This window comes from the organism of the source record quoted next, unplaced genomic scaffold (genome assembly GCF_019419815.1).
Source record: "Pyrus x bretschneideri cultivar Hongxiangsu unplaced genomic scaffold, Pyrus_bretschneideri_v1 Contig20, whole genome shotgun sequence".
In the NCBI taxonomy this organism is placed as follows: domain Eukaryota; kingdom Viridiplantae; phylum Streptophyta; class Magnoliopsida; order Rosales; family Rosaceae; genus Pyrus; species Pyrus x bretschneideri.
Genome location: NW_025999502.1, coordinates 4,241,992 through 4,266,314, shown reverse-complemented (window position 1 = coordinate 4,266,314; position 24,323 = coordinate 4,241,992). Strand labels below are relative to the sequence as shown.

At 36.9% G+C, this 24,323-nt stretch overlaps 2 protein-coding genes and 1 pseudogene across 2 annotated transcripts; 2 read left to right on the top strand and 1 right to left on the bottom strand.

The window, feature by feature from the left end:
• The first annotated feature begins 283 nt into the window (after window positions 1-283).
• Window positions 284-4,165, top strand: LOC103930852 (glycerol kinase). The gene is given in 5 exon segments (XM_048583956.1): window positions 284-752; window positions 849-1,070; window positions 1,741-2,707; window positions 3,460-3,600; window positions 3,602-4,165. Coding segments are annotated over 5 exon segments (1,575 nt in total). The 5' UTR covers window positions 284-612; the 3' UTR covers window positions 3,707-4,165.
• A 5,159-nt stretch (window positions 4,166-9,324) lies between these two features.
• On the top strand, window positions 9,325-10,133 carry LOC103928922 (VQ motif-containing protein 11-like). Its single transcript, XM_009338041.3, has one exon. It carries the CDS (start codon window positions 9,426-9,428, stop codon window positions 10,023-10,025), a length of 600 nt encoding a protein of 199 aa, XP_009336316.2. The 5' UTR covers window positions 9,325-9,425; the 3' UTR covers window positions 10,026-10,133.
• A 9,155-nt stretch (window positions 10,134-19,288) lies between these two features.
• LOC103930861 lies at window positions 19,289-23,557 on the bottom strand (annotated as a pseudogene).
• Between the last annotated feature and the right edge of the window lie 766 nt (window positions 23,558-24,323).

Sequence of the window (24,323 nt, the reverse complement as noted above, 5' to 3'; positions counted from 1 at the left end):
ACGTGTCACCTTCATAATTTTCTTGATTATTTTTGGCTCCACAATTCATATTTATCATTAGCATGATACACTACTATAACAGTATACTCGAGTTGATGTCGAAGTTCTCGACTCAAAAGTTTGAACGTGAGATGCATTACAACATTAATCAGAAAGTCCCGTGAATGTGAAGAAGGGTGTGCAATAAGTCAAGAGCGTGCCGAAAATCACAAGCAAAAGTGCGTCACAAAATCAAAAGAGGCGCCATAAATATAATGCCAATAGCGGTCAAAGTCGTTGCAAAACCAACTACCTCCAAGTCCGGAAATGAAACTACGTCACACAAACTTAAAACCTCATACTCTCCGCCAATAATGAAGCTCTCCACTAAAATTCTAAAATCCCAAACAAAATTCCAAATTTTTCTCTCTGTATTTCCATAGTTCATTTCATCAATCTTATCCAACCAATACAATCTCTGTAATTTTTTAATTTAACCCCATTAATGGTGGTTGGATAAACTTTGTCCACAATCCCAAGAAACCATTTCTCCCAAAATCCTCACTCTTCGTTCTCTTCCTCTTCAGAAATCCAGAACAAAAGTTTGGATCTTTGGAGCTTGCAGAAACAAAAATGTCGAAAAAACCAGATGAAGTGTTGATTGGGTCGATTGACCAGGGCACCACCAGCACCAGATTCATAATCTACGACCGTTCGGCCCGCGCTATTGGGTCCCACCAGGTCGAGTTCACTCAGTTCTACCCGGAAGCCGGGTAAGCAAATCAATCAATCAAAACTCCATTTTTTTTTTTTTTTTTCACTTTTTCTTGGAAATATGATGTTTTCCTGAATTGGGTTTTTTGGGGCAGGTGGGTCGAGCATGATGCGATGGAGATATTGGAGAGTGTGAGAGTGTGCATGGCGAAGGCGCTGGACAAGGCCACAGCTGATGGGCACAACGTGGACAGTGGGCTCAAGGCCATAGGGTTGACCAATCAGAGAGAGACAACTCTGGTTTGGAGCAAATCCACTGGATGTCCTCTCTACAATGCTATTGTTTGGATGGATGTCCGTACCAGTTCTATTTGCAGGTACCTGCTTTCACTATTTCATTGTTTTTTCATGTCTGCAATTGTTTGCATTTGAAGTTAGAATCTGCAATTGTGATTTCTCAATTGGGCTTCACTGATCCTGAATTGGGTTTTTGTTATTTTTTGGATTTTGATGAATATTGATAGTGTTTTTGTTTGGTCATTGGATGAACATTAATAATTAAGATATAATTCCGTACTGATTTTCCTGCTACTGGTGTATTTTCTTGTATTAATACAATACCCTTTTCTTCGATGATTTCAATGATAGGTGGGTTTCCTAGATTTTCAAATTTTGATTCCTGCTCATTTGATTGGGTTATTTATAGAGAAGATTGGAGCATTGATCCCGGAGTTTGGTCCAGTTGGAGCTTTGTCCGTAAACTAAAAATCCGTTGGAATTTCCATCCACGATTAAGGATTTAAAGGCACAATAAGGACAGAAGTTTTACCCAAAAGAACTATATTGCTCCACATTGTGACAAGTTCAGGACCAATGTTCCAATTTTCCCTTATTTGTATTTTAAGTTCGGCGTGAATGTTTTTTTATGATCGATCCTTTCCATGTTTGGTTTTTTAGAAAATTTCAATTCGCCTGCTGTTCATATCTTCATTTCAGATTTTGGTAGTTGTCTTATGATTGTAAGTTTTCCGGTTATTTTGGTTACAGAAAATTGGAGAAAGAATTATCCGGGGGAAGAACTCATTTTGTGGAAACATGTGGTTTGCCCATAAGCACCTATTTCAGTGCATTGAAGCTGCTCTGGCTGTTGGAAAATGTGGATAAGGTGAAAGAGGCTGTGCAATCAGGGGATGCTCTCTTTGGAACTATAGACACTTGGTTAATCTGGAATTTAACCGGTGGTGTCAAGGGAGGAATACATGTCACTGATGTCTCAAATGCATCGCGGACTATGCTTATGAATCTCAAGACCCTTGAGTGGGATAGTACCATATTGAAAACGTTAGGAATTCCAGCTAAAATTCTGCCCAAAATTGTCAGTAACTCTGAGGTTATTGGAAAAATTAACACAGGATGGCCAATTACTGGTGTCCCAATCTCTGGATGTCTCGGTGATCAACATGCAGCAATGTTAGGGCAAGCTTGCAGGAGAGGAGAGGCTAAAAGCACTTATGGGACAGGGGCTTTCATCCTTCTCAACACTGGTGAAGAGATAATTCAGTCAACGCATGGGCTTCTAAGCACTTTGGCATTCAAACTTGGCCCTAAAGCTCCGACAAATTATGCTCTAGAGGGATCGATTGCTATTGCTGGAGCTGCAGTTCAGTGGCTTAGAGACAGTCTTGGGATCATTAAGAGCGCGAGTGAGATTGAGGATTTGGCTTTACAGGTTGAGTCCACAGGTGGAGTTTATTTTGTGCCTGCCTTCAATGGATTATTTGCTCCGTGGTGGCGTGATGATGCTCGTGGGGTTTGCATTGGTATTACAAGGTTTACAAACAAGGCTCACATTTGTCGAGCAGTGCTAGAGAGTATGTGTTTCCAGGTCAAAGATGTGTTGGATTCAATGCACAAAGATGCTGGGGAAAAGGGAGAGGCTAAGAACGAGAAGGGGGAATTTCTGCTCAGAGTGGATGGTGGTGCTACTGTTAATAACCTTCTAATGCAGATTCAGGTTCGGGCCTTTTTTCATATTTTATGCTATAACTCGCAGTATGTAGTTCAGTTTTAATCAAATCCACCGTTTTACCCACATATTCTTTCCTTTTCATTCTTCTTGTGTCTAGTTTACAAGCCTTCTCTTTGTTCCCTCTAGTTTTTGAAACATCCATGGAAATATTTGTTTTTGTATCTTTCTATTACTTTAGCAATTGTGGTTTCCTTGGCATACTCTTAGCATGTTGTCCTCATGTCAAAATAGCCATTAGTTGTGTAATCCAACAATTGATGGTGAAAATACATATTTGACATTTTCTCCAGTACGTCAGATAATGGAGAAGTTCAATTCTTTCCACTCATTCCTTTACCAACAAACCATCCTCGGCTTTCCTTATGGAATTATATATATATATATATATAACTATTGCTTGATATGAAAACATGCGAAGACTGCAATTTTGCTTCTACATTCTTAGTAAAGAGTGTTCAACTACATTTGTTTGTATAAAGAAGTTTGAAAATACATATTCGTTGCTCATAATTTTTATGACAAACATGTAAAAGGAGTAGATATCTTTGCCTTACCCCTATCTCCTTGAATGAAATGCCAGTGGACATCGTGTTTATTAAATAATTTTTATGAAATACAGATCAGAAAAAAGAAAAAAAAGGTGTTCCTACATTGCTATATGATCTTCTCCGTGTATTGTGAAACCTTTTTGTATTCTGTTAATGATTGAATTTATTCTTTGTTTTGTTGTTCTGTAGGCGGACCTGTTGGGGAGCCCAGTGGTAAGACCAGCTGACATTGAGACAACAGCTCTCGGAGCAGCCTATGCTGCTGGATTAGCTGTTGGTGTTTGGAGCGAAAAGGAGATTTTCGCTTGTGAAGAGAGGACTAAGAATTCCATCCATTTTCCGTCCAAAATTAGATGAAGAGTTGAGGAAGAAGAAGCTGGACTCATGGTTTAAGGCTATTTCAAGAACCTTTGACCTGGCCGATCTTTCACTTTGATGTACTCTTCTCACTTCTTTTACCTTAAAGTTTTCTGTCTTTCTTTCTTGCTTAGCTTTGGGATGATGGGTTCTCCCTTGCGCAGATTTCCATAGGACATATGGGAGCAAAATAAATCGCAACTCGAGGATCAAATCTTTGTTTGCACCAAATGCAGGAATATCCTGCCCCTGACAATCTGCTCTTGACAATATATGGTTCGTGGATTGATATGTTCTTCCGTGTCCCTCCCAGTCGGCCCTTTCAGCGATTTGATTTTCTCAAATCCATCTGATGCTTTCTACTTGTGTAGCAAGAATGACATAGTTTGGCTTCACAGAAATAATGTCAATAGTTTTCTTAAGTGGAGGTATTGAATGTTTGGTTTCAAAGTGGTGAACTGCTTTTAGAATTTCTTAGTTAATACAGTAATATGATATGTACACAAATTTCAGAATAAAAAGCAGTCATTAGTCCCGAGTGCTTTTGGCAACTGATTATGTGCGCATAGCAGCTGTTTTTTATTTTTTTATTTTTTTTAAATATACTTCAAGTGTTTTTGGAACCTGAAAACATTTTCACTAAAAGTACTTGCAACGATATTGTCCTCTACGTACATCAACACATGGTTCAAATGATTAAATTGTTCCCCCGGGAATCATCTACCATGCTTTCTAGGAATCCAAACAGATGACATATATATATGATAAGTGACCTTTTGACTTCGCAGAAGGAGAATGTAGGAATATTGTTCTTTGGTGATTGAGGAGTATCAAACTCTAAAGGAGCCGTCGTCGAATCTCCACCGTTGATAGTCACCAATGGCCACGGACTCGACAAGTGTTCGGTCTGTGGTTAATAAGAAATAACAGGTAACCTAGCTAATGAAAATAGTAGCATATATGCTTAAAGGAAGAGAATAAGCACATTTTTTTAGGTTATCTGGAACTTAAGAAAGCTGAAATGCTATCAATTTGAAGCATAAATCTTTATGAAGGAAGAGGATCCGGTCCGGTTTTCTCCCATCAAAGGTTCAGGATCAAGTGATTCGGACTGTTGAAATTTGATCTAACAGCTATAAATAGGAAGTTCCTTTAAAAGTTATAATAATAATTAACCGTTGGATCAAAATTCAATGGTCCAAATCACTTGATCCTAGACATTTGATGGGAGAGATCCGGACCGGATCCTCTTCCCTTTATAAAGACCAAAAGAGAAAAGGAATATAGCTTTAGTAGCCCTTTTACAAACTCACCAGTCAAATTTAACCCTGCTCAGAAAATTTAATCTTTTCTAGCCCTCTTTGATGAAAATTTCCGCTACTTAATGCTGATACTGTATCAATATATTGTTTTTTAGAGCAACAATAGGAATATAAATTTATAGTAACCCAATATGTTGTTTTTGTGAGGGTTATTTTTGCTCCAAATCTCTTTCCCTAAACACTTGTGTTTGTGTCGCAACTCTATATCTTTCTTGCACTGTGCCAATTTACTAGTAGATTGTGCTGAGTGACATGATGGGTAATTTTTGACAGAAAACCAACAATATCATTCGGAGTATTTTTTGTTGGAGAATAGAGTCTAACCTTGGACATATAACAAAATAATATATAATTTGTATGTGAGAGGTTCAATGATACTATTATACTGAGTAAAAAACCTCACACCTGGTAATAGATGGTTAAGTTAGAGATAATACCAGTGAGACATGATGTTAGTGGTACCCTATGCTGAATCTAATCATTTTTAGTGTAAATTAAATTATTAGGCTATGAGTTTTCTAAATTAAATAATAAACCAACACCTAATTTTCAACCCAACGGAACTTTAACGAAAAATTTTCGGTACTGTTCATTTTGACGAAAAATCACATTTTTACACTAAAAAGTCAATTATGGTACTATTTATTTTATCATTTTCGTTAAAACTTAAAGTTTTTAAACTCTTTTCATTAGTTATTCTTTATATTAACTTTAAACAAAATATTAATAACATCAATGGGTTTGGCAACCAAGCAGATGAGCCCCCTTGGATTATATCTTTGTTGCTTTCCGATACTGGACAAAGTCTGTCATCTTTTTGTTCCCCTTTTATCATCACTTGTAATCTTTTGTCCAGTTTTTTCAATGAATGAAATCTCTTTTCACTGGTTCACACTCCAAGTCAACAAGCTATCCAGTTTTACGGGGCTAGAAGGAACGTTTATCGTATGCAGTCTTATTTTTACTTTGCAAAAAATCTGTTTTTACGATTCGAACCAGTGACCTTTGGGTCACAAAGAAGAAACTTTTCCATTACACGAAAGCTCGTCTCTAAATATATTATATTATATATTTGAACATAGTAAAATAAGAAATTGCTTGTTTGGAAATTTTCCGAAAAGCTAATTGTAGGTTCTTCTCTCCATCAGAACAATTGGACCGTTATGCTCATTACTAAACTTGTTGAAGAGATGAAGTATAATCAGGGTATATCTTTTTTATCAGAGGTTGAATCGATCATCGGAAGAAAAATTAGGACAAAAATTAGGATACATTCTAGGAAAATAAAACTTCCATCGAAGAGAAGCAAATGAAAGATTTTTATAAAAATTCTCGTAGAATCGAGAATGAAGTTTTCATTCTGTACATACCAGATTATAAATTAGCAACTGCATTCAATCTCAAAAAAATTCAATTCTTTTGAACTTTCTCTTTTTGAAAAGAAGCAACTTTTTCATTACAAGAAGGCTCGCCTCTAAAAATATTATATTATGTATTATTTGTATATAGTAATATTTGGCTCAGGTGTAAAAACCATGCCCAAACAGTTGCAGCAATGGTACATTCATCAAATTTGTTTTTGGCTAGAAAACTATCTTTCCACTTTCCATGTATGTAACAATAACATACATATCAAACTGAACTATCGATCCCATGTCGTTGAAATTCTCAATCAATCAACTATTTTCTTGCTTGTTAATTTGGCATTCATATGAAGGGGAAATTAAAGCAGAATAGGAAAGAAAATTTAGAAGTGGGAGAGCGGAGAGGGAGTAGAAATAGAGCAAATTAGGAGGTTGGCCGGTGAAAGAAACAGGGAAGACTTCCACTAAAACACGAAAACTACAAACGTCAAAAAGTACGCAAAACAAAACCAACCCAACAAAGCAATCCACAATCCACGTACAGAGGAGGTAGAAGAGTAAAGTAAACAAACTAGATTACTGAAATCATCATTCTGATGACTCATACGTAACATTTTAGATCAATAATGTCTTATGACGTGTAAATATTTTTAGGGAGTTTCAACGAAAAACACACAGTACTGTTTACTTTAACGAAAAACTATATTTTTATACTAAAAAGTCAATCCTAGTACTTTTCATTTTACCTTTTATTTTATCCTTATCATTAAAACTCAAAATTTTCAAGCATTTTTTATTAGTTTTATTATATTTTTACCCAAAATTATATACTATTGAATTAGGACGGGATAAGGTGAATCCGTTAGTTGCACCAAAGCAAAGTCAAAAGACAGAACGGAAAATTATAGAGAAAGCTGTAACAAACATTATTGTTTCTGCCTAAATGTCAAAGGGGAAACTTCACGCAAACAAACCAAGAAACCTCAGAGACCAGGAAGAGAAACAAATTTAGCCACAAAATCCAATAATTTAATAAACAAGTAAAATTCAAAAGAAAAAGAAGAAGCTATTTCTGAGAGTCTGAGAGAAGGCTGAGGCTTCAGACAGACTGCGTAGTCTCTCCTCGTTTCTTGTTTCAATGCCTAGCTGACCTCCATGACTCATCATTCAATGCCAGCTAGCCCCATTCGTTACATTTACCACCTTCAAAACAATTTCAAATTCAAAACACTACACTTGTTTGGTCGCGAGGGAAGCTCCGTCAGTATTGTATGATTAGATCAAATCTCATATCAGATATGATCAAATAAGATTAGTTGTAACAATAATACAACTAGAAAAATCGAATGTTTGTATGACAAATAACTTACGAATAATCACACCGCCTCACTCAAGTTAAAAATTATTTTTCTTTATCTCAACATTATTAAGTTTCAACCATTACAGGGTAGTTCAGTGGTTGAGACGAATCCCAGCTCGTATTCTACATGGACACGTTCTAGGTTCAATTTCTGACGCTGGTAAATCGCACAAGGGTGGCCAAAGAAGGCTGAAATGACCATGTTAATCTTTTTGGCTTCTGAAAAGATAGACTACCATGATAAAGCCACTAACCTATACCCTTTTTAAGGAAAAAAAAAACATTATTGACTTTCTATTTACTTGGCCCTATCGCTTGCTAATTAACCACAATTATCGTTGTTAATTATGACAAAATGTATTTGTCTTTCCGCTAATTATGAACATCATAAAATAGTCCAATCGCTCGTTAATTAACCACAATTATCATTGTTTTTAATTATGACATAGTGTATTTGTCTTTCTGCTAATTATGAACATCATAAAGTCGCATCATGCCTGTGCTGCACTTTATGGGAAGCTTGGCAGAAGTTTCAAAAACGTACACAAAGCAAAGAAAGAGTGCGAGACCATCAAAAGTGGAGGCTTATCTCATTTATTAGTCTTCTTGTTGCTTCGATATTTGCTTTCCACAATTGCCACCCCTTTCCCTCTACGACGTCCAAATTTTCGAGTCTTCGTCAAACTCTTTACATATACATAGGTTGACAATTGTCTATTTCCAATTGTCACATAAATTTCTACTCAAGAAATTGTCACGAGAAAAAATTAAACAATGTGACACTTGTGTTACTCTATCGCCGATTAATTAAAATGAGTCTCATCCGTGATACAGACCGTTTTTTAGTAATAAATAACTCTTTCTAGGGGGTATGTTCATATTTTTAGATCTTCTTGGGTTGGGTTTTTTTTTTCCAATAAAAAAGTAACTCTACTCTGAAATCTTTACATAACAGGAGGTGAGCATTTTCAAATTCACGTGAGTAAAATGATAAGCATTACCACCATTTAACGGTGAGCAAAAATGCTTTCCGAAATGCTGAAGAAAAATTGCTAATCTAAGAGCAAATATTCTACTTTGGTTGGAACCAAAACTAGTATAATTGACTTTGAGCCCATAAAGTGAAAAGGCGGAGTCTTGGAAAATAGAAAATAAACTTACCCAACTGCATCACGTTCGTAGTGGGTTCCTCTCTCTCTCTCTTGCTTTCTGTCCGTAGCTGCCTAATTCACGAGAAATAAATTTATATTTTGGATTCTGCCTCTGACTTTCGCCGAATACCTGACATTTCCACCTCATACCACGAAAAGATTTTTCAATGTCATCATCACACGATATAATACATCACGTGTTTTTATATAAATAGTGAGTAATGTGTATTAAAAGGTTAATAATTTAAAAATTAAAATTTTCTTCCATTTACATAAAAACACATGATGTACTATCCGTGTTCCCGTCACAATTAAAAATTTCTCACCACCCCCCCAAAAAAAAAAGTAAAAAGTAAAGCAACTCACCAACAACCCAGATAACTCATACAAAACAAATTCATACAAAAATATATAAAAACTAAATGAAAAGGCAATCTCTCTCTCTCTCTCTCTCTCTCTCTCTCTCTCCCTCTCTCCCTCCCCCAAAACCATGATAAAACCCCCACATTCGATGCCCCCCCTCTTCCCGTTTTGTTTTTCATCCTTCTCTCTCTTCTCCCTTCCGCCCCTCTCTCTCTAGAAATCCACTTTGGCTTATACAATGGTCAACTCACCCACTTACGGGTCCGACCCCAACTCGTCCAACACAACTTACGTCCAAGCCGACCCCACAACTTTCCGGGCCGTCGTCCAAAGACTGACCGGAGCACCCGAAGACCCATCTGCCCCAAAGCTACCCCTCACCCTCCCCGCCCGCTACTCCACCCCCAAACCTCCCACCGCCTCCGAAATGGGGCCCCGGCGACCGGCTTTCAAGCTCCACGAGCGCAGACACGCCACCAAGAAGCTCGAGCTCAGCCTCAACCTCAACACCGCCGCCGCAGCAACCCCATCATCCTCCTCGTGTGGGCCCTGCGGCAGGCTGCCCAGAGTGGGAGCAGGGTTTATAGGTTTTGGGAACCATGAGATGGTGATGGCGTCGCCCGTTTCGACCCTGGATTTTCTGGGACGTGGGAGCCCGAGGACGCCGCCGGCGTCTCTGTGTGAAGAGGAAGATCGAGCCATTGCTGGGAAGGGGTTCTATTTGCACCCAAGTCCGCTAAGTACACCCAGAGGGACGACTGACCACACTCCTGAGCTTTTGCCTCTGTTTCCTCTGCAATCTCCTAGAGATAGTCAAAACTCTTGTTCCTCTACTTAATTAATTAGCAACCCAATAATTTCTTTAATTTATTTTTTTTCTTGATCATGTTGTTAATGAAGTTGTTATAATCTTAATGATGGCTTATGGGTTTGGATGTTTTTGAAAGTTTGTCTCGTAGTTTTCGTTGAGTTCAAGTTGACTCCTAAAGTATGAGCAGAAATTCCTTCTCACACGCATCTTCGCGCAGCGTGCTTGCGATCGAATGTTCATGCTATGAATTACTATGTCAAAACATGAGATATTTTTGTCACTGAACTTCTCATAGCTATGCTAAATTTTAGACATGATTTTTGGTTTTTTAAATTTATTCGATTTAATGAATGAGGCTAGGTGACGTGTAGCAGTAAAAATAAACATGTGAATAGTAATATACAAAAATTTGATACGAACTGTCGTCTAATCATTGTTGATTGACTCAAAAGCGTTAGTTTTAATTAATTATCTGAAACGATAATTTTTACACGGATCGTAAAGACATATTTGAGCCAAGCATTCAACATTTTTGTTTTGCTTTGGCCAACGGTTGGACAAGTTTTAAAAAGAAAATTCCTTTCTTTCTTCTCTGCGTGTATTCCATTTCTTCGATTGAGTGGAATACACATTAAAGTTGTGAAGAGAGAATACACGTGAAGACCTCGAGGAGAGAATCTTGGCAAGGCGAGTTTTGCTAGCAATTCTTCTATGATAATTTAGGCTAGAATTTGTTGGGAGTGTCTGAGTGTGGGGCCAAAAACAAAAAGCCGTAAATCGGTGAGGGTATATCAGAATGGAATAATGTGGCCAAAATAAAAGTGGGATGATGAGGCATGTTTCGTTTCGTGTATACATTGCTACACCTCCATCTTTCCAAATTTGCTCTTCATGATTTAAACTTGGAGCTGTTGTAAAGTTGACGATATGTGTGCAGTATGATAAAGTAAATAACATACAATATTTACAAGATTTAATAAGTATGCCTGCGTCATCGGGACAACAGTAGTATTTTCTTTCATTATTTGAAATAATAGAAGTACAAAATAACTCTCATTATTTTCTTTTTTCTCTCTAACCTGGCTCACTGGTAATTTCTTCCGGCTCTTCTTTCCTCTTCTCTTCCTTTTCCTCCATAACTCCTCTTTCTTTCCTCTGAATGTTTTTTCTCTCATCTCTTTATTCTTCTTTTCACTTCTTCCTTCCTCCATATGCTCTCATCTTATAGGCAAAAGATTACTATAGCAACACTATTCACTTGACAAACTTTCCTCAAATGAATAGTGAAATAATGTGCATGAATAGTAACCCATATGTTTTTCTTTATATGAATAATAATCTATATGATTTTTCTTTGGATGAATAGTAACGAACTATTCTTTTAAGGTGTGCCTTGCCATGGAGGTCTAAGGTCGACATATCTAGGGATTTCCCAATAGCAGGTAGTGGTGCGGATGTGGCCTTGTCACCCACGCTTGTTGGCAACAGTGGTGTAGTTAGAATAGTGAACTTTACGCATTTCACTTTGCCAGAGATATTTTGATAGAGTTGTCCTTGATATCCATAAAATTGAGATTGCGTCTAAGAAATGTTGACAAACTTTATTCAGGAAAATCCGGCTTTTGAAATTTGGAGAGTGGTGTTTCTTCGATTTTTGAACAGGTGGTTGTGTTGCCTCTCCTTTTATAGGGGTATCAATTGTATTCAAATGCACGCTTTAAAGGTTGCCCACCTATGAAAATTATCTCTGTTGTATTTATGAGATTTCAATCTATCCAACCTTTTTCTTTCATCATTTTTGAAAATGGCTTGCCCATCCAACCTTTGTTTAGATTTGAGTCTCGGAGGAGATACACACGAGCCACGTCAGAATAATATATGGAGCCCGTCCTTTTTATCTTCTAATGGCCCTCTTACGGTTGGAGACTGTGTAATGAGGGATGATATAATGGCTACAGTAGTAGCTAGGAACCTTCTCACTCCTAGAGACAAAATAATACTTTCAAAAAGGTCTAATGAATTGACTGTTCAAGACTCTTTGACTTTTATTGTTCAATGTGCAGGTTCAATATCCAACATGAGCCAACGTCTACTTACTCGAACTCACCAAGTTGAAACATTAATGGCTGAGGTGGCAAATCTTAGACAAAAAATTAGAGGGCTCAAGCACGAGAATAAAGAGTTGCACAAACTTGCAAATATTTTCTAGACAAGCATGAAAAGAAAACTCGACCAGCTGCAGGAATCCGAAAGTTGGATTCAAAGTGATCACCAGAGATTTGTGGCTAGATTCCGAAGGCAACTGATGCCTTCCCCTTCTGGTGTTTTGCCAAGTACTCGGGTGTCACATGATCAATCTCCAGTGTCTCCCCCTTCTAGGGTATTGCCAAGTACTGAGGCTTCACATGAGCAACCTTTGTGAAGGCCCCCCCCCATTTGTTTGTTTTTGTAGTTGTAACTCATGTGTATGCACATGTATGTATGTATGTATGTATGTATGTATGTATGTATGTATGTATGTATGTGTGTGTGTGTGTATATACATATACATATACATACATACATACATATATATATATATATATAGGAAAATTCCTTATCTTCTGGTTTTATACATGCCTGAAACTTCTAGTTCAGTTTGTTAGATATAGGAAACTATGGAAACTTCTAGTTCCATTAATATGAATCAATGAGCCTTTAAGCAAAGATTTTTTTCTAATATCATATGCTTCCACATGAATTCTCGAGCATTATGAATTCATGAAAGTATCTCTTCTGTAAGATGTCGATGGTCACAAAATCGAGCTTTGCTAAGTTCACCATTCCTTATTCTCAAAAAGAAGAAATTTAGGTATGACAGAAATTGCGATAATTAACTCATACCACACATAACACATGTCTACACAAAATGTTAGAACTTCAAATTCTTAACATTATTCATATTTTGAACTTCAGGTCAAAATATTATTCATAAGGACTTGAAATTTATTCTCAATATTGACATCATTTTAGGTTCATATTTTTGGAACTCATACCCATACTTAATCTGTACATGAATTGAGGAACTTATGGCCCTCATTTAATAGTCTGTGGACTGAGGCGCTTATGACCTTCACTTTAATTTAATTGAGGAACTGTTGTTCTCTCAGTTGATTCAAAAATTTCAGGTTTTGATTTGATTAAGGAACTTTGGGTCCAATTTTTTTTATACAATGATGATCAAGGAACTTCATGTTTGATCTTTTTTAATGATGGAACTTCGGGTCCAATCATTTTATATGATGAGGATCAAGAAACTTCAGGTTCTAATTTGATCAAGGAACTTCGGGTCCTTTTATATACTTATCATAAAATGTAGTACACTAAATAAATTAGGCGGTAATTCCAGTCATGATAAATAAATTATTTTTTAAGTAAATAAAACTTGTGACAAGGGCTTTGATTCAGCACTATTCACATAAATATCAAAGCTTTAAAGCAAAAGGTAATAATTCCACCCACTATAAATAAATAAAACTTGGGATAAGGCTTTAAACCAGTACCATTCACATAAATATGCCAAAACAGAAAAGGCAATGATTAAGTCTTCATCATTTTTTTTTCTTTGTCTGCCACTTTCTTTTGTTTCATCTTTTTTATTTTACATTTCACAGTTCTAAGTTCTTTTGGTTACCCAGGAAGTAATAGTAACAATAACTCCCAATTGGTGTTACTCCTCTAGTGAGTTTCGAAAAAATTGAAATGGTTCCCATAAGTTTTGGAGTCAAGAGTAGTGCCTGTGACTTTTGAGAAGATCAAACTGTTAGATTTGGCTCAAATTTTAGTATGATATGGATAGGAGGATACCGAACAACTTTCATAAAGAAACAATTTAGATCTGAGCTACTGAAAAAGGAGTTTCGGTACTCATAAGATGGCTGTCCAATTTTTTGCCGAATTGGAAACTGGGTTGGCCTTTCAGACATATATGACGATCACACCGTTGGAATTTTCTGAAAATTTGATATGTTATAGGTACTGGGAAGACGAACAACTTTTAATGAGGAAGTAGCTCAATTCGTGGTCCGCAAGTTGGAGTTTAGAGGCTGTTTATATGGCTGTCAGATTTTCTGCCAATAATAATGATAATAGTTATATAACCAAATGTATATTTACTTTAAGAAAATTAGTCATACAAAGATATGAAGATGAGATGACAAAATTTTCTTCTTTGCGAGATTCCAGCCGACATAGGTGAGAGGTAGGTAGTGCTTCACCGGATTTATAGCGTTGTGCTTTTCACCAACACGAGAGCTCCTCGTGTTGTTAACGTGTTGTAAAGTTGATGATATGTGTGCAGTGGAATAAAGTAAATAAGACACAATATTTATGAGATTTGGCAAGTGTGCCAACGTCATCGAGGCAACAATAGTACTTTATTTCATTATTTGAAATAATAGGAGTACAAAATAACTCTCAATATTTTTTCTTTTCTCTATAGCCTGGCTTATTGGTAATTTCTTTTGCATCTCTCTTCTTTCCTCTTCTCTTCCTTTTCCTCCATAACTCCTATTTCTTTCCTCTGTAAGTTTTTCTCTCATCCCTTTCTTCTTCTTCTCACATCTTCTTTCTTCCGTATGCTCTCATCTATAGCAACACTATTCACTTTACAGACTTTCCTCAAATGAATAGTGAAATATTGTGCATGAATAGTAACCTATCCATTTTTCTTCTTATGAATAATAATCCATCTGATTTTTCTTTGGATGAATAGTAATTAACTATTCATGTGGGCAATTCACATATTACATTACAACAGGAGCTACCTATTTTAACCCAACAATTAACAAATTTGGTATTTAAAGACTATATGTAGAACTAGCTAAACTGACAAAATTTAGCTAAACATTCAGGATTAGCACAACTGTTCAACTAAGAAGCTATATTATATATAGTTTGGATATATAATAGTAAGTCTTAATTAAACAATCTTGGTATTGTTCACTTTTAATGTTAAGAACATTTTTATTATGAAATGTCACTCCTGGTATTATTCATTTACAATACTATTTTGTCCTTTTGATTAAAGCTAAAGTTTTTGAGAATTTTTGGTTAGTTTTTTTTTTATATAATATAGCTTTGTAACATTGGATTAGTACAACTGTTAAAATGTCAAACAGCAGGCCTCCAAATGCTTTGGAAGCTTTGCCCTCTCGAGTCTCAACCAAGGAACTATATTATATATAGTTTGGAGAGTAGACTGCATCTTAAACTACTCAGTTGCACAATTTTTTTGGTTCAAGTGACAAATAACTGAATTTATTAAGTACTTGAGCAGTTGGTGGACCGTTGTAGACTGTGTTTTTTATTTTTTAATAAAAAGTATTGTCTACCTAAGAGGTAGAGGAGTGGACTAAACCTCACAATGAGCAAACCATAATAATATGGTTCAAATTTACCTTTGGCAGAATTGAACTTAACACTTCTCACTTACAAGTGAAGAGAAATACTATTAGACTGTAGTACTAAATGACAAATGTGTCTTAATGTTGTGAGAAAATTGTAGCAATAGTCCCTCAACTTTAACACAATTGGAGCGATGATCCCTTAATTAAAAATCTCTAATCATTGGTTTCTTAATTCACCAAAACGTATAACTATGGTCCTTTGTGTCAACTTTATCAGAACTTCAGTCAAAATGAATCATATTAAAAGGACCATTGTTCTAATTGAATTAAATTAGCTGAGGGACAATTTCTCTAATTGAGTTAAAATTAAGGTTCATTGCTACAATTTTTCTTAGTTGGTTTCCATAATTACCCCTTGATTTAGCCTTACATGTGTGGCACGTGACTTATTTGGACGGAAGTTCTAACGGAGTTGACTGAAAATGATATAGCTGTACGTTTTGATGAGTTAACGAACCAATAGTCACATATTTTTAGTTAAGGGATCATTACTCTAATTGAATTAAAGTTAAGAGATCATTACTCCAATTGAATTAAAATTAAGGAACCATTTCTACAATTTCCTCTTATGTTTAATAAGAGAGATTGGAGATGGTAGTTATGAAGTGAGAGGTGAATATTACGACTCCTGTTATAAGGTAGCATTCAGTAATATGAGTTTTTGTACGTAAACTCCGCAGTCAACAAAGAAAACGTTCTCTAACACCTCCTAGAGAAGGTTCCTAGAATGATGATCAATCATGTGTTGTGTACGACTCATAGCAACAATGAAGTACATTCTGTTGGAAAAATTTCTGGAAAATGTGGGAATGGTTATGACAGGATGAAAGATTGCTTCAAGCCATGCATAAATATGCTATCTTTCAAACTTTATTCGCCTTCACATTTAGTGTGTAAAGGGATATGCAAATAAGCTCTACATATACAATGAAACTTGACCTTACGCCTATTATTTGTCAAAGTTCACATAAGAGATAACAAAGAACAAAGTTTTGAACCAAGAACAAAATTTGCAGAAAATTGTTCTCATTGCTTTGGCTTTTCAGTAAAAAGGTGGATATATTAGAAGCCTGCTTGTAGGGGATATTGATAGGTTGTTCATTCTACGGTCTTCCAAAATTCATCCACTATTTATGGAGGTTTAAGTGTCCCATTCTGAAGTGGTTAGACAATCATGGAAAGCCTTGCATCTCCTGGTTTGCACCTTATGATTAAGAAGCACTACTTTAAAAAAGACATGTCTAATCATTTGAATTTAATTTCAAACTTAGAGTGATTTTCATAATATATACGGCGGAGTATTAAATCTTTAATCAGAATAAACACAACTGCATCTTCAAAGATGTGCAATAACTTAAATTATGCATACTAAGACGACCAGTCGCTCCCATCGGACTGGTCGTCCGTATCAGCTTTCCTTAGACATGGGTTCTGCCTTCATCCTACCGGTCACTCAATATTCCCGGCCAGTCGGACCTTTCCAGAAACCTCATTTAGCTTGAAAAATATCTAACACGTTCAGATGTCACTTGGATTTAATTTCATAATGACAACAGTTATCAAGCTGAGGAGACCCATATGTGGCATGTTTGTGTGGATCGAGTGATGTGTTGATCTGCAATGGATAGCATCGAAGGAAAACTAGTTTCTTAATAAAAATTTTAGCCAATTAGATGCATTTTCTAGCTGTTGCATGACCTGATTCGCTAGTTGTTTTACATTGCTGCCCACGTTCCCTCAAGACCAATTTAGGACCCATCAACATCTATCTTGTATGGATCTTGATGCGGCGACATGCGACACGCAGACACGGCTACAAGCCAAATCTCAAAAGATAAGAACACAAATGCGGGTAGAACATGGTGATTAAAATATAATGAATTTAGGGAATTGTTATTGGTACTCTAAAAATCTCATTCTACACTCCAAACTTTCTATATTTGGAAAGAAAAAATACAGAAGAGTGTAAAATGAGATTTTTGAAGTGCTAATTGTTGGAAATTTTGAGTAGAAATTTTTTTGTCCCACATTGGCCATTCCCAAAAGGTTTCCTCACTTTATAAGGTTTTGTCCCTTATAGAAAGATATTAGAGTGATAGGCCTTAAAGACTAAAATTAGGCTCACGGGCCTTAGGGCTCTGGGCTTGGGCTCGGGCTCTAATAATTAAATTAATTAATTGTTTTCGGATTTAATTAATTATTTTTAATTAATTATTTATTTTTTTACCAAATCTGAAGTGTGAAAAAACGCAGAAAGAAAACATCCTTCAGAGAAGATGTCTCCCAATAGATGCATCCCTTCCTCATTCCTTTTGTTGCCTTCTTCCCTTTCAGAACCCTACACATAAACCCCTATATATACCACTAAGAAGGAGACCGATTGGAAAAAAGAAAAAACTTTCAAGCATAATAAGGAGGAGACCGACTAGACAAAAAGAAGAAACCGACTGAAAAAAAAGAAAAGCCTTTGAAGCATAATAAGGAGGAGACAGATTGGAAAAAAGAAAAAAACTTTCAAGCATAAAACCGCACATGGTGGATACGATTACGAACAAACCATTTTCAAAATAGAACAATCACCTAAAGTTATCAAGATTGTAGCAATACCTGAGTATGTTGGTGCGACGTCTCCCTCAATTCTTCGCTTAGCCATCGATGTGGCTTTTCAAACACGAACCAAACCTCTGTTTTCAATAAAAGAGTTTTGTTCATGCTTTAGAATTGGGAACGTCATGAGGGATTTACCTAAGCTATTGGCATGCTACTAACTATGAAATGACCATCTTATCATCACATATGAGACTCACGTGCATGCTACTAACGGAGGAATGACGGAAGTTTTAATTTTGGGTATAAATCCTAACAGATTTAGAACACAGGGGTTTAAATCCAAATTTTTTTACCATAGGGGCTATCTTCCGAATACCTTATGACCACGAGGACCATTTATCCGATTAAGCCTTTAATCAAAATATGAAATGCTTACTTCTAATTTTGGACTTCAGGACTTTTTATGTTTACAAAATTGCCCCCAAACTTATAAACTTTAGGTTTTATAAGTTTTTACATTTATATAAATGCCCTCAAAATGTTTTTATATTTACAAAACTGCCCCCAAAATGTTTTAAATTTATAAAAAAGCCCCTGCCATATCTTGATTGTATCGAACCGTGTCCGAGGCATGTTGAAGTGTTCGACAGGACCGACATTCTGACACTTCGAGGTTTTAGAATGTCCGTGCAACCCAGGTCAACATAACCATATAGGGCCACATATACAAGGAATGTTGTAGAAATATGACTCTTATTGATACAATGATTAAGATATAAGGAAAACTAATAAAAAAAGGTTTGAAAACTATGAGTTTTAATGATAAGGACAAAATTAAAGGTAAAGTGAAAAGTACTAGGATTGACTTTTTAATGTAAAAATGTGGTTTTTCGTTAAAGTGAACAGTACCAGGATCTTTTCGTTAAAATTCCCTAAAATATATACATAGGGTTTTTGACAAACCCATTTTTTTCAAGGGAATCCTAAAATAATTACAATAAAAAAAAAAAATTGTATAATCACAGAGAAGATTTCGGATCAACTAAATCTATTATAACATATGCGCTTCCGAAAAAGAAATCATTTAACTCTTATTGCACAACTGATTTCTCTTCCATAAACAAGTTTTGCACAGGTTCAACAACTTAACTACTATTACTGTACTAACAAATTCTTGAACAATAATCCGATTATTCAGCTGACTTTTCCAATTAATTGGAGATATGAAAACAAGGTTATATAGCTTCAAGAAAGTGGGAACTGATTTGAGTCTTATATTAAACCCGAGAATAATCATCTTCCGGGATAAGATGATGTGCTCGATTGACTCATTGAGCTCTCATATCCGGATCGCGTTAGATTGGCCTCACTTATCACATCCTGCAAATAAATAAATGTTGAGAAACAAAAAACAACGGTATATTATGATGCTTGCTTTGCAAGAATATATATGACTGGTATGTGCAGTTAATGCAAGTGCAGTAGTGCTAGTTCTACGTTATGAAACTCACTTGTCTTGTGGAAGTGAGGCATTGTTTTGCCGCTAATACTTCACCGCCACCAGACATGGCGCGGTTCAAGCTATCTTGAGCAAGTTCTCTCAATCTGTTAAGCTCGGGTAGAACAACCTTCCCGAGGTCCGGTCTGTCTCTTCGTCCTCATTTCAGCACACTGCAAAGCTACCTTAGCAAACTTCAGTGTTTCCTCGACAGGCCAATCAGGAACAGTAGGATCAAGAGTGTCGAGGAAAGTCCCACTCTCAATAGCATGCTCAACATGATGAGTCAAACCCATTGGTGGCCTGGCAGTTATTAGTTGTAGAAGCATGACCCCAAGTGAGTAGACATCAGATTTTACTCCAAGCATTCCGGTTTGCTGGTACTCTGGGTCGATATAACAGAATGTTCCGGCCGTTGATGTCATGTGATACTGAGTGACAGAGTCGGCTACTGATGGAGGGACAAGCCTGGCTAAACCTACATCGCTAATCTTGCTCACAAAGTTATAGTCTAGCAAAATGTTGTCCGGTTTTAGGTCTCGGTGTACAATGGGTTCTGGCTTGGTCTGATGAAGGAACAAAAGCCCAGTCCCAATTTCGGCAGCAATTCTGAACCGTATCTGCCAAGGAATAACTGGGGTGTTGCCTCGCCGGAAGAGACGGTCTTCTAAGCTCCCATTGGCCATGTACTCGTAGACCAGGCAGCCATACTCTGGACATGCTCCAAGAAGCAGAACCATGTTTGGATGCCTTATGCAGCTCAGTATTTCAACCTCTTGCTTGAACTGCGACTGTCCTTGTGCTGCGTCTGGACGTAAAACTTTTATTGCCACCGGTGTGTGGTCCAGTTCACCTCTATATACCGGCCCATAGCCTCCTTCTCCAATCTTGAAACCCTCCGAAAAAGCATATGTTGCCGCTTCAATCTCCTCGATTGTGTATTTCCTGTACCTGAGCTCATATGCTCTTGGATCTATTGACTTCTTCCTCTGTTCAACTTCTTTGAGGGCTTTCAATTCTGCATTCCTCCTTTTCCGCGATTCCAGTTCAGCAACCCGTTGAGCCGCTTCTGCTGCCTCAATGGCAGCCCTACATTTTGCTTTCTCCTTTTCTACAAGTTCCCTTGCAGCTTCCTCAGCTAGTCGTGCCTCTTCTAATCGCATTTCTTCTTCCCGTTTCCATCGGTTAACTTCTGTTGCCTGTACGATGATATGTCAACAGAACTTGTACTCAAACAGGTGTTCTAAACCAAGATATCTATTTCATATTGGACTCGTTTCTTTATGCAGGATCCAAGTATATGTATTTTATATTTTAATTTCAAGTGTTTCAAGGCACAAATAACTAGCACTTTTCGAAGGGCATAACCTTATATGTTAAGTGTCCATCGTGCGTGCATGTGTGTGTGTTAGAGGAGAGAAAGAGAGAGAGATCAAAAAGACCGAATCACATTTCGTGTCCATACCTTATGTTTTGCTGTGACTGCCTCCTTGCAGGCTGTGGCGTACATTTCCCTTGTTTGTTTAAGCTCCTGCCAGAGCCGCCTCATTTCAGCTTCCACATCATCCTGTTATTTTCAGGGAAATTAAATTATTAATACCCTCGCCTATTTCTTCATGTATACAGATTATTGTGATAAATGTGCATGAAAATCACTCATAATTAAGGATGACCTGCTGTGATGATGGCCACGAGTTTCCACTTTCGAAAGAGGATGATGAGAAATCGCGCCTGTGGAGAGCTCATGTCAATAAATTTTGTTCCAGAATAAGACGCCGTAGAAGTAGAGCTTCTGCTGTCAAATTCGGAGTTCATTGACAATCCAGAGGCCATTCCTGGTGACATACTATCATAGAATGAATTAGCAGACACGTGTTCCATGCTTGGCGATCCTCTGCTGACAAATGATATATCACTGCCTGGTGGGAGCTCGTATGTTTTGTTCATTGCATTTCTTCCTCTACTGAATGGTGACCTGAATCATATTTACTTAGTTATACTCATATAACTTCAATGATTGAGTTTTGAGCATCACTAACTAAACATGTACGAAACTTCTCCCCCAAGTCATCAATGTATCAGAGCTTACATGATTTCTTCTTCTTTTGGCTCGCTACGATGTGGATAATGTGGCCTTTCCGGTAGATACTGTGTCCTTTTGGTTGGATACCGTGGTGATTCTGGGGCTGCATAAATCAAAGAAACTTGAGTGACTAGTAGTGACAAAATTAAGCATTCTTATTAGGTCTGAAATAAGAATGCATGCTGTAGAATAGCAGAAACAAACCTCTAGGTTTAGGGTTGTAGATCACGATTTGTGCGTTATTTTCTGCCGAAGCTGAGCTGGCTTGGTGCTCTATTCGCTTAGCTGGTGGCGGAGCTCTTTGGGGTACGGAAAAGGTAGCAGATTTGACAAATGAAATCTTTGATTTACCAATGACGTACACTGTGCAAAAGTCGGGTGCCCTTTTTGACACGGTGCTTGGAACGTCTGTGATCATGAACCTTTTGTGAAGACAAGATTTTTGAGGTAATGTTAGAACAGAAGATGCAAAAAAGATAAGAAATAATTAAGAGTAAATAATCTCATACCTCAAAAGGTGACTTTTTGATGGTGTGCCAAGAACCAAAACCTCAAATAAATTAATGGCAACATAGTTTACGAGTGCTCTAGAAATATCAGTGTCTTCAATTATAATTTCGTTGCATTTTATCTGCAGATGAAAAATCAAAACATAATAATTAAGGAGATGAAATTCTGACGTGAAGGAAAAATTCTAATGAGGTGCAGTAATTAAAATGCATGACTTACATCCTTTTTAGTGCAATAGCAACGAAATGGAAGAAATAGTTCCTTGGCTTCAGTATCAGATGGATTGTGGTACACCTTTCCAGCCTCCTCCTTCGATTGCCCAGCTACATAAACCATAATACAAGAACATCAGAAGAAAAGTAAACTATATTAATTTAGACTTTTCGAATGTTAGATTTTGATAAACATTTTTCCTTCATTAAACCAGGTGCTATATATATAAATACATATATATAAGCAATATTTAGACGAGGGGAATCGAACTCTGAACCTAACAGGAGAGCTATAAACCCCGTGAATGTTAGACAGAATTTTGATTGTGGTCTATACATATACAAAATGATCCATACAACTACTCTCAGGTTTAATGAACCATAAAATTCTAGCAAAGAACGATGATAACATGATTGCGCATGCCGCAAATTAGCTATTAGTTTAGCGATATTTATATTCCCAGTGTTTGGATTAGCTAACGTCAGCCGTCTCAATTGATCGAAAAATAGAAATATAAAAAAAAAAAAAAAAAAATCATGCATACATATGTGTAGTGATGAGAGAGAGAGAGAGAGAGAGAGATTTACTTTGGTTGGAACCTGCAGTTTGCTTAACATGGAGCAATGTGAGAGATTGACCTCTGGAAAGAAGATTATCAACAGTCCATTTGATTGCATATTGGCTTCCTTTGTCCTTGTCTATTGCCACTGCCACTGACTCTTCTTTTTATTTCCTCCTGCTTTCGCTCTAACTCCCATTTCTCTTTGAAACTTTCTTTCTATCAATTAAATTATAGTAATTCAAAACAAAACCCTAATTCCTCCAAGAAATTAAGCACTGTAAACAGCTGCTAGTGCTGCTAATCACAATGAAGAGCCTCTTATAATATTTTCGTTCGAGCAGCTTCGGTTTAAGCCGAACAAAAGTCAATTGTGATAGAGGAGATTTTCTCACAGGGGTTTAGTTACTTGTGTTAATTAAGACAAGAGAAAAGATTGCTTTCTGTTACGCAAGAGTTTGAAAATTGTTTTAATTAACCATCTTTTTCAATTAACCATCTTCTCTTGGTCTCTAAATTAAGCTAATCAATTATTAGCTGACTGATCTATTCAACGCAAATCAACTCTCTAATTATTGTTTATGTCCTTTTTCCAATTTTAGCTAATTTTGTTTTAGAGTTCTTGAGCCCAACCGACCACCACGCCGTCCAAATGCTCTTTATTTATTTATTTATTTATTAACTTACGTCCGTCTCCATTTGTAACAATCATCAGAAAATAAAATCTAAAAATTAAGGAAATATTCTTTCGTTTGGTTCTTCACCGTGTTCAGTTGTGATGATCATTATACAAACAATATTACTGCCCTTAAAAATACTGTTTATCTGCTGCATAAACAGTGAACAGAATGGGACGTTGGCATGGGGTGGATTACAGTTTGGAGGGTTTAGGGTTGGGTCCTTAGAATGCAGTATCTTATGTTAGTTACATGTTTTCGGAACAAAAATTATATAACATGGTGCATCAGAACAATGTAAATGCGTTGGAATTGAGTTGGAAAGGCTGAGATGTGGTGTCGAAGAAGAGTCTGTTGTTCATCATGCTTTGTGTAAATGTTCCTTTGCCCAGGTCCCGTTAAGACTATACTGGTGGCATGGTTTGGAAATATCATTTCATGAACGGTTGCTGTAGCTGTTTGAAATGGAAGGGAAGGATGTTGGTATATATGGTGATGACGTCTCTGTGGGCAATATGGAAAGAGAGGAACTCGCTGCTATGGGAGGGTCGAAGAGATAGCCCTGTGGAGGCTGTGGCAAAGGTGAGCAGCTGGTACCTTGAATTCCAGCAAGCTTGGTGTCCTGCTGCTCTCCTTCTCGACGTCCGATCCAGTAGCGGTGTTTAGCTCCAGGTAAAGGATGGTTCAAATTTAATGTGGACGGTGCAATTAGGTTGCTGCGGCTTGGCGGAAGGCTGGGATTTCTTCTGCAGCGCAGGCGGAGTTATTTTCTTTAACAGCTGGATTGT

What these genes read in the sequence shown, in the direction of transcription:
- LOC103928922 (XM_009338041.3), top strand. Translation starts at nt 9,426, where the DNA reads ATGGTCAACTCACCCACTTACGGGTCCGACCCCAACTCGTCCAACACA.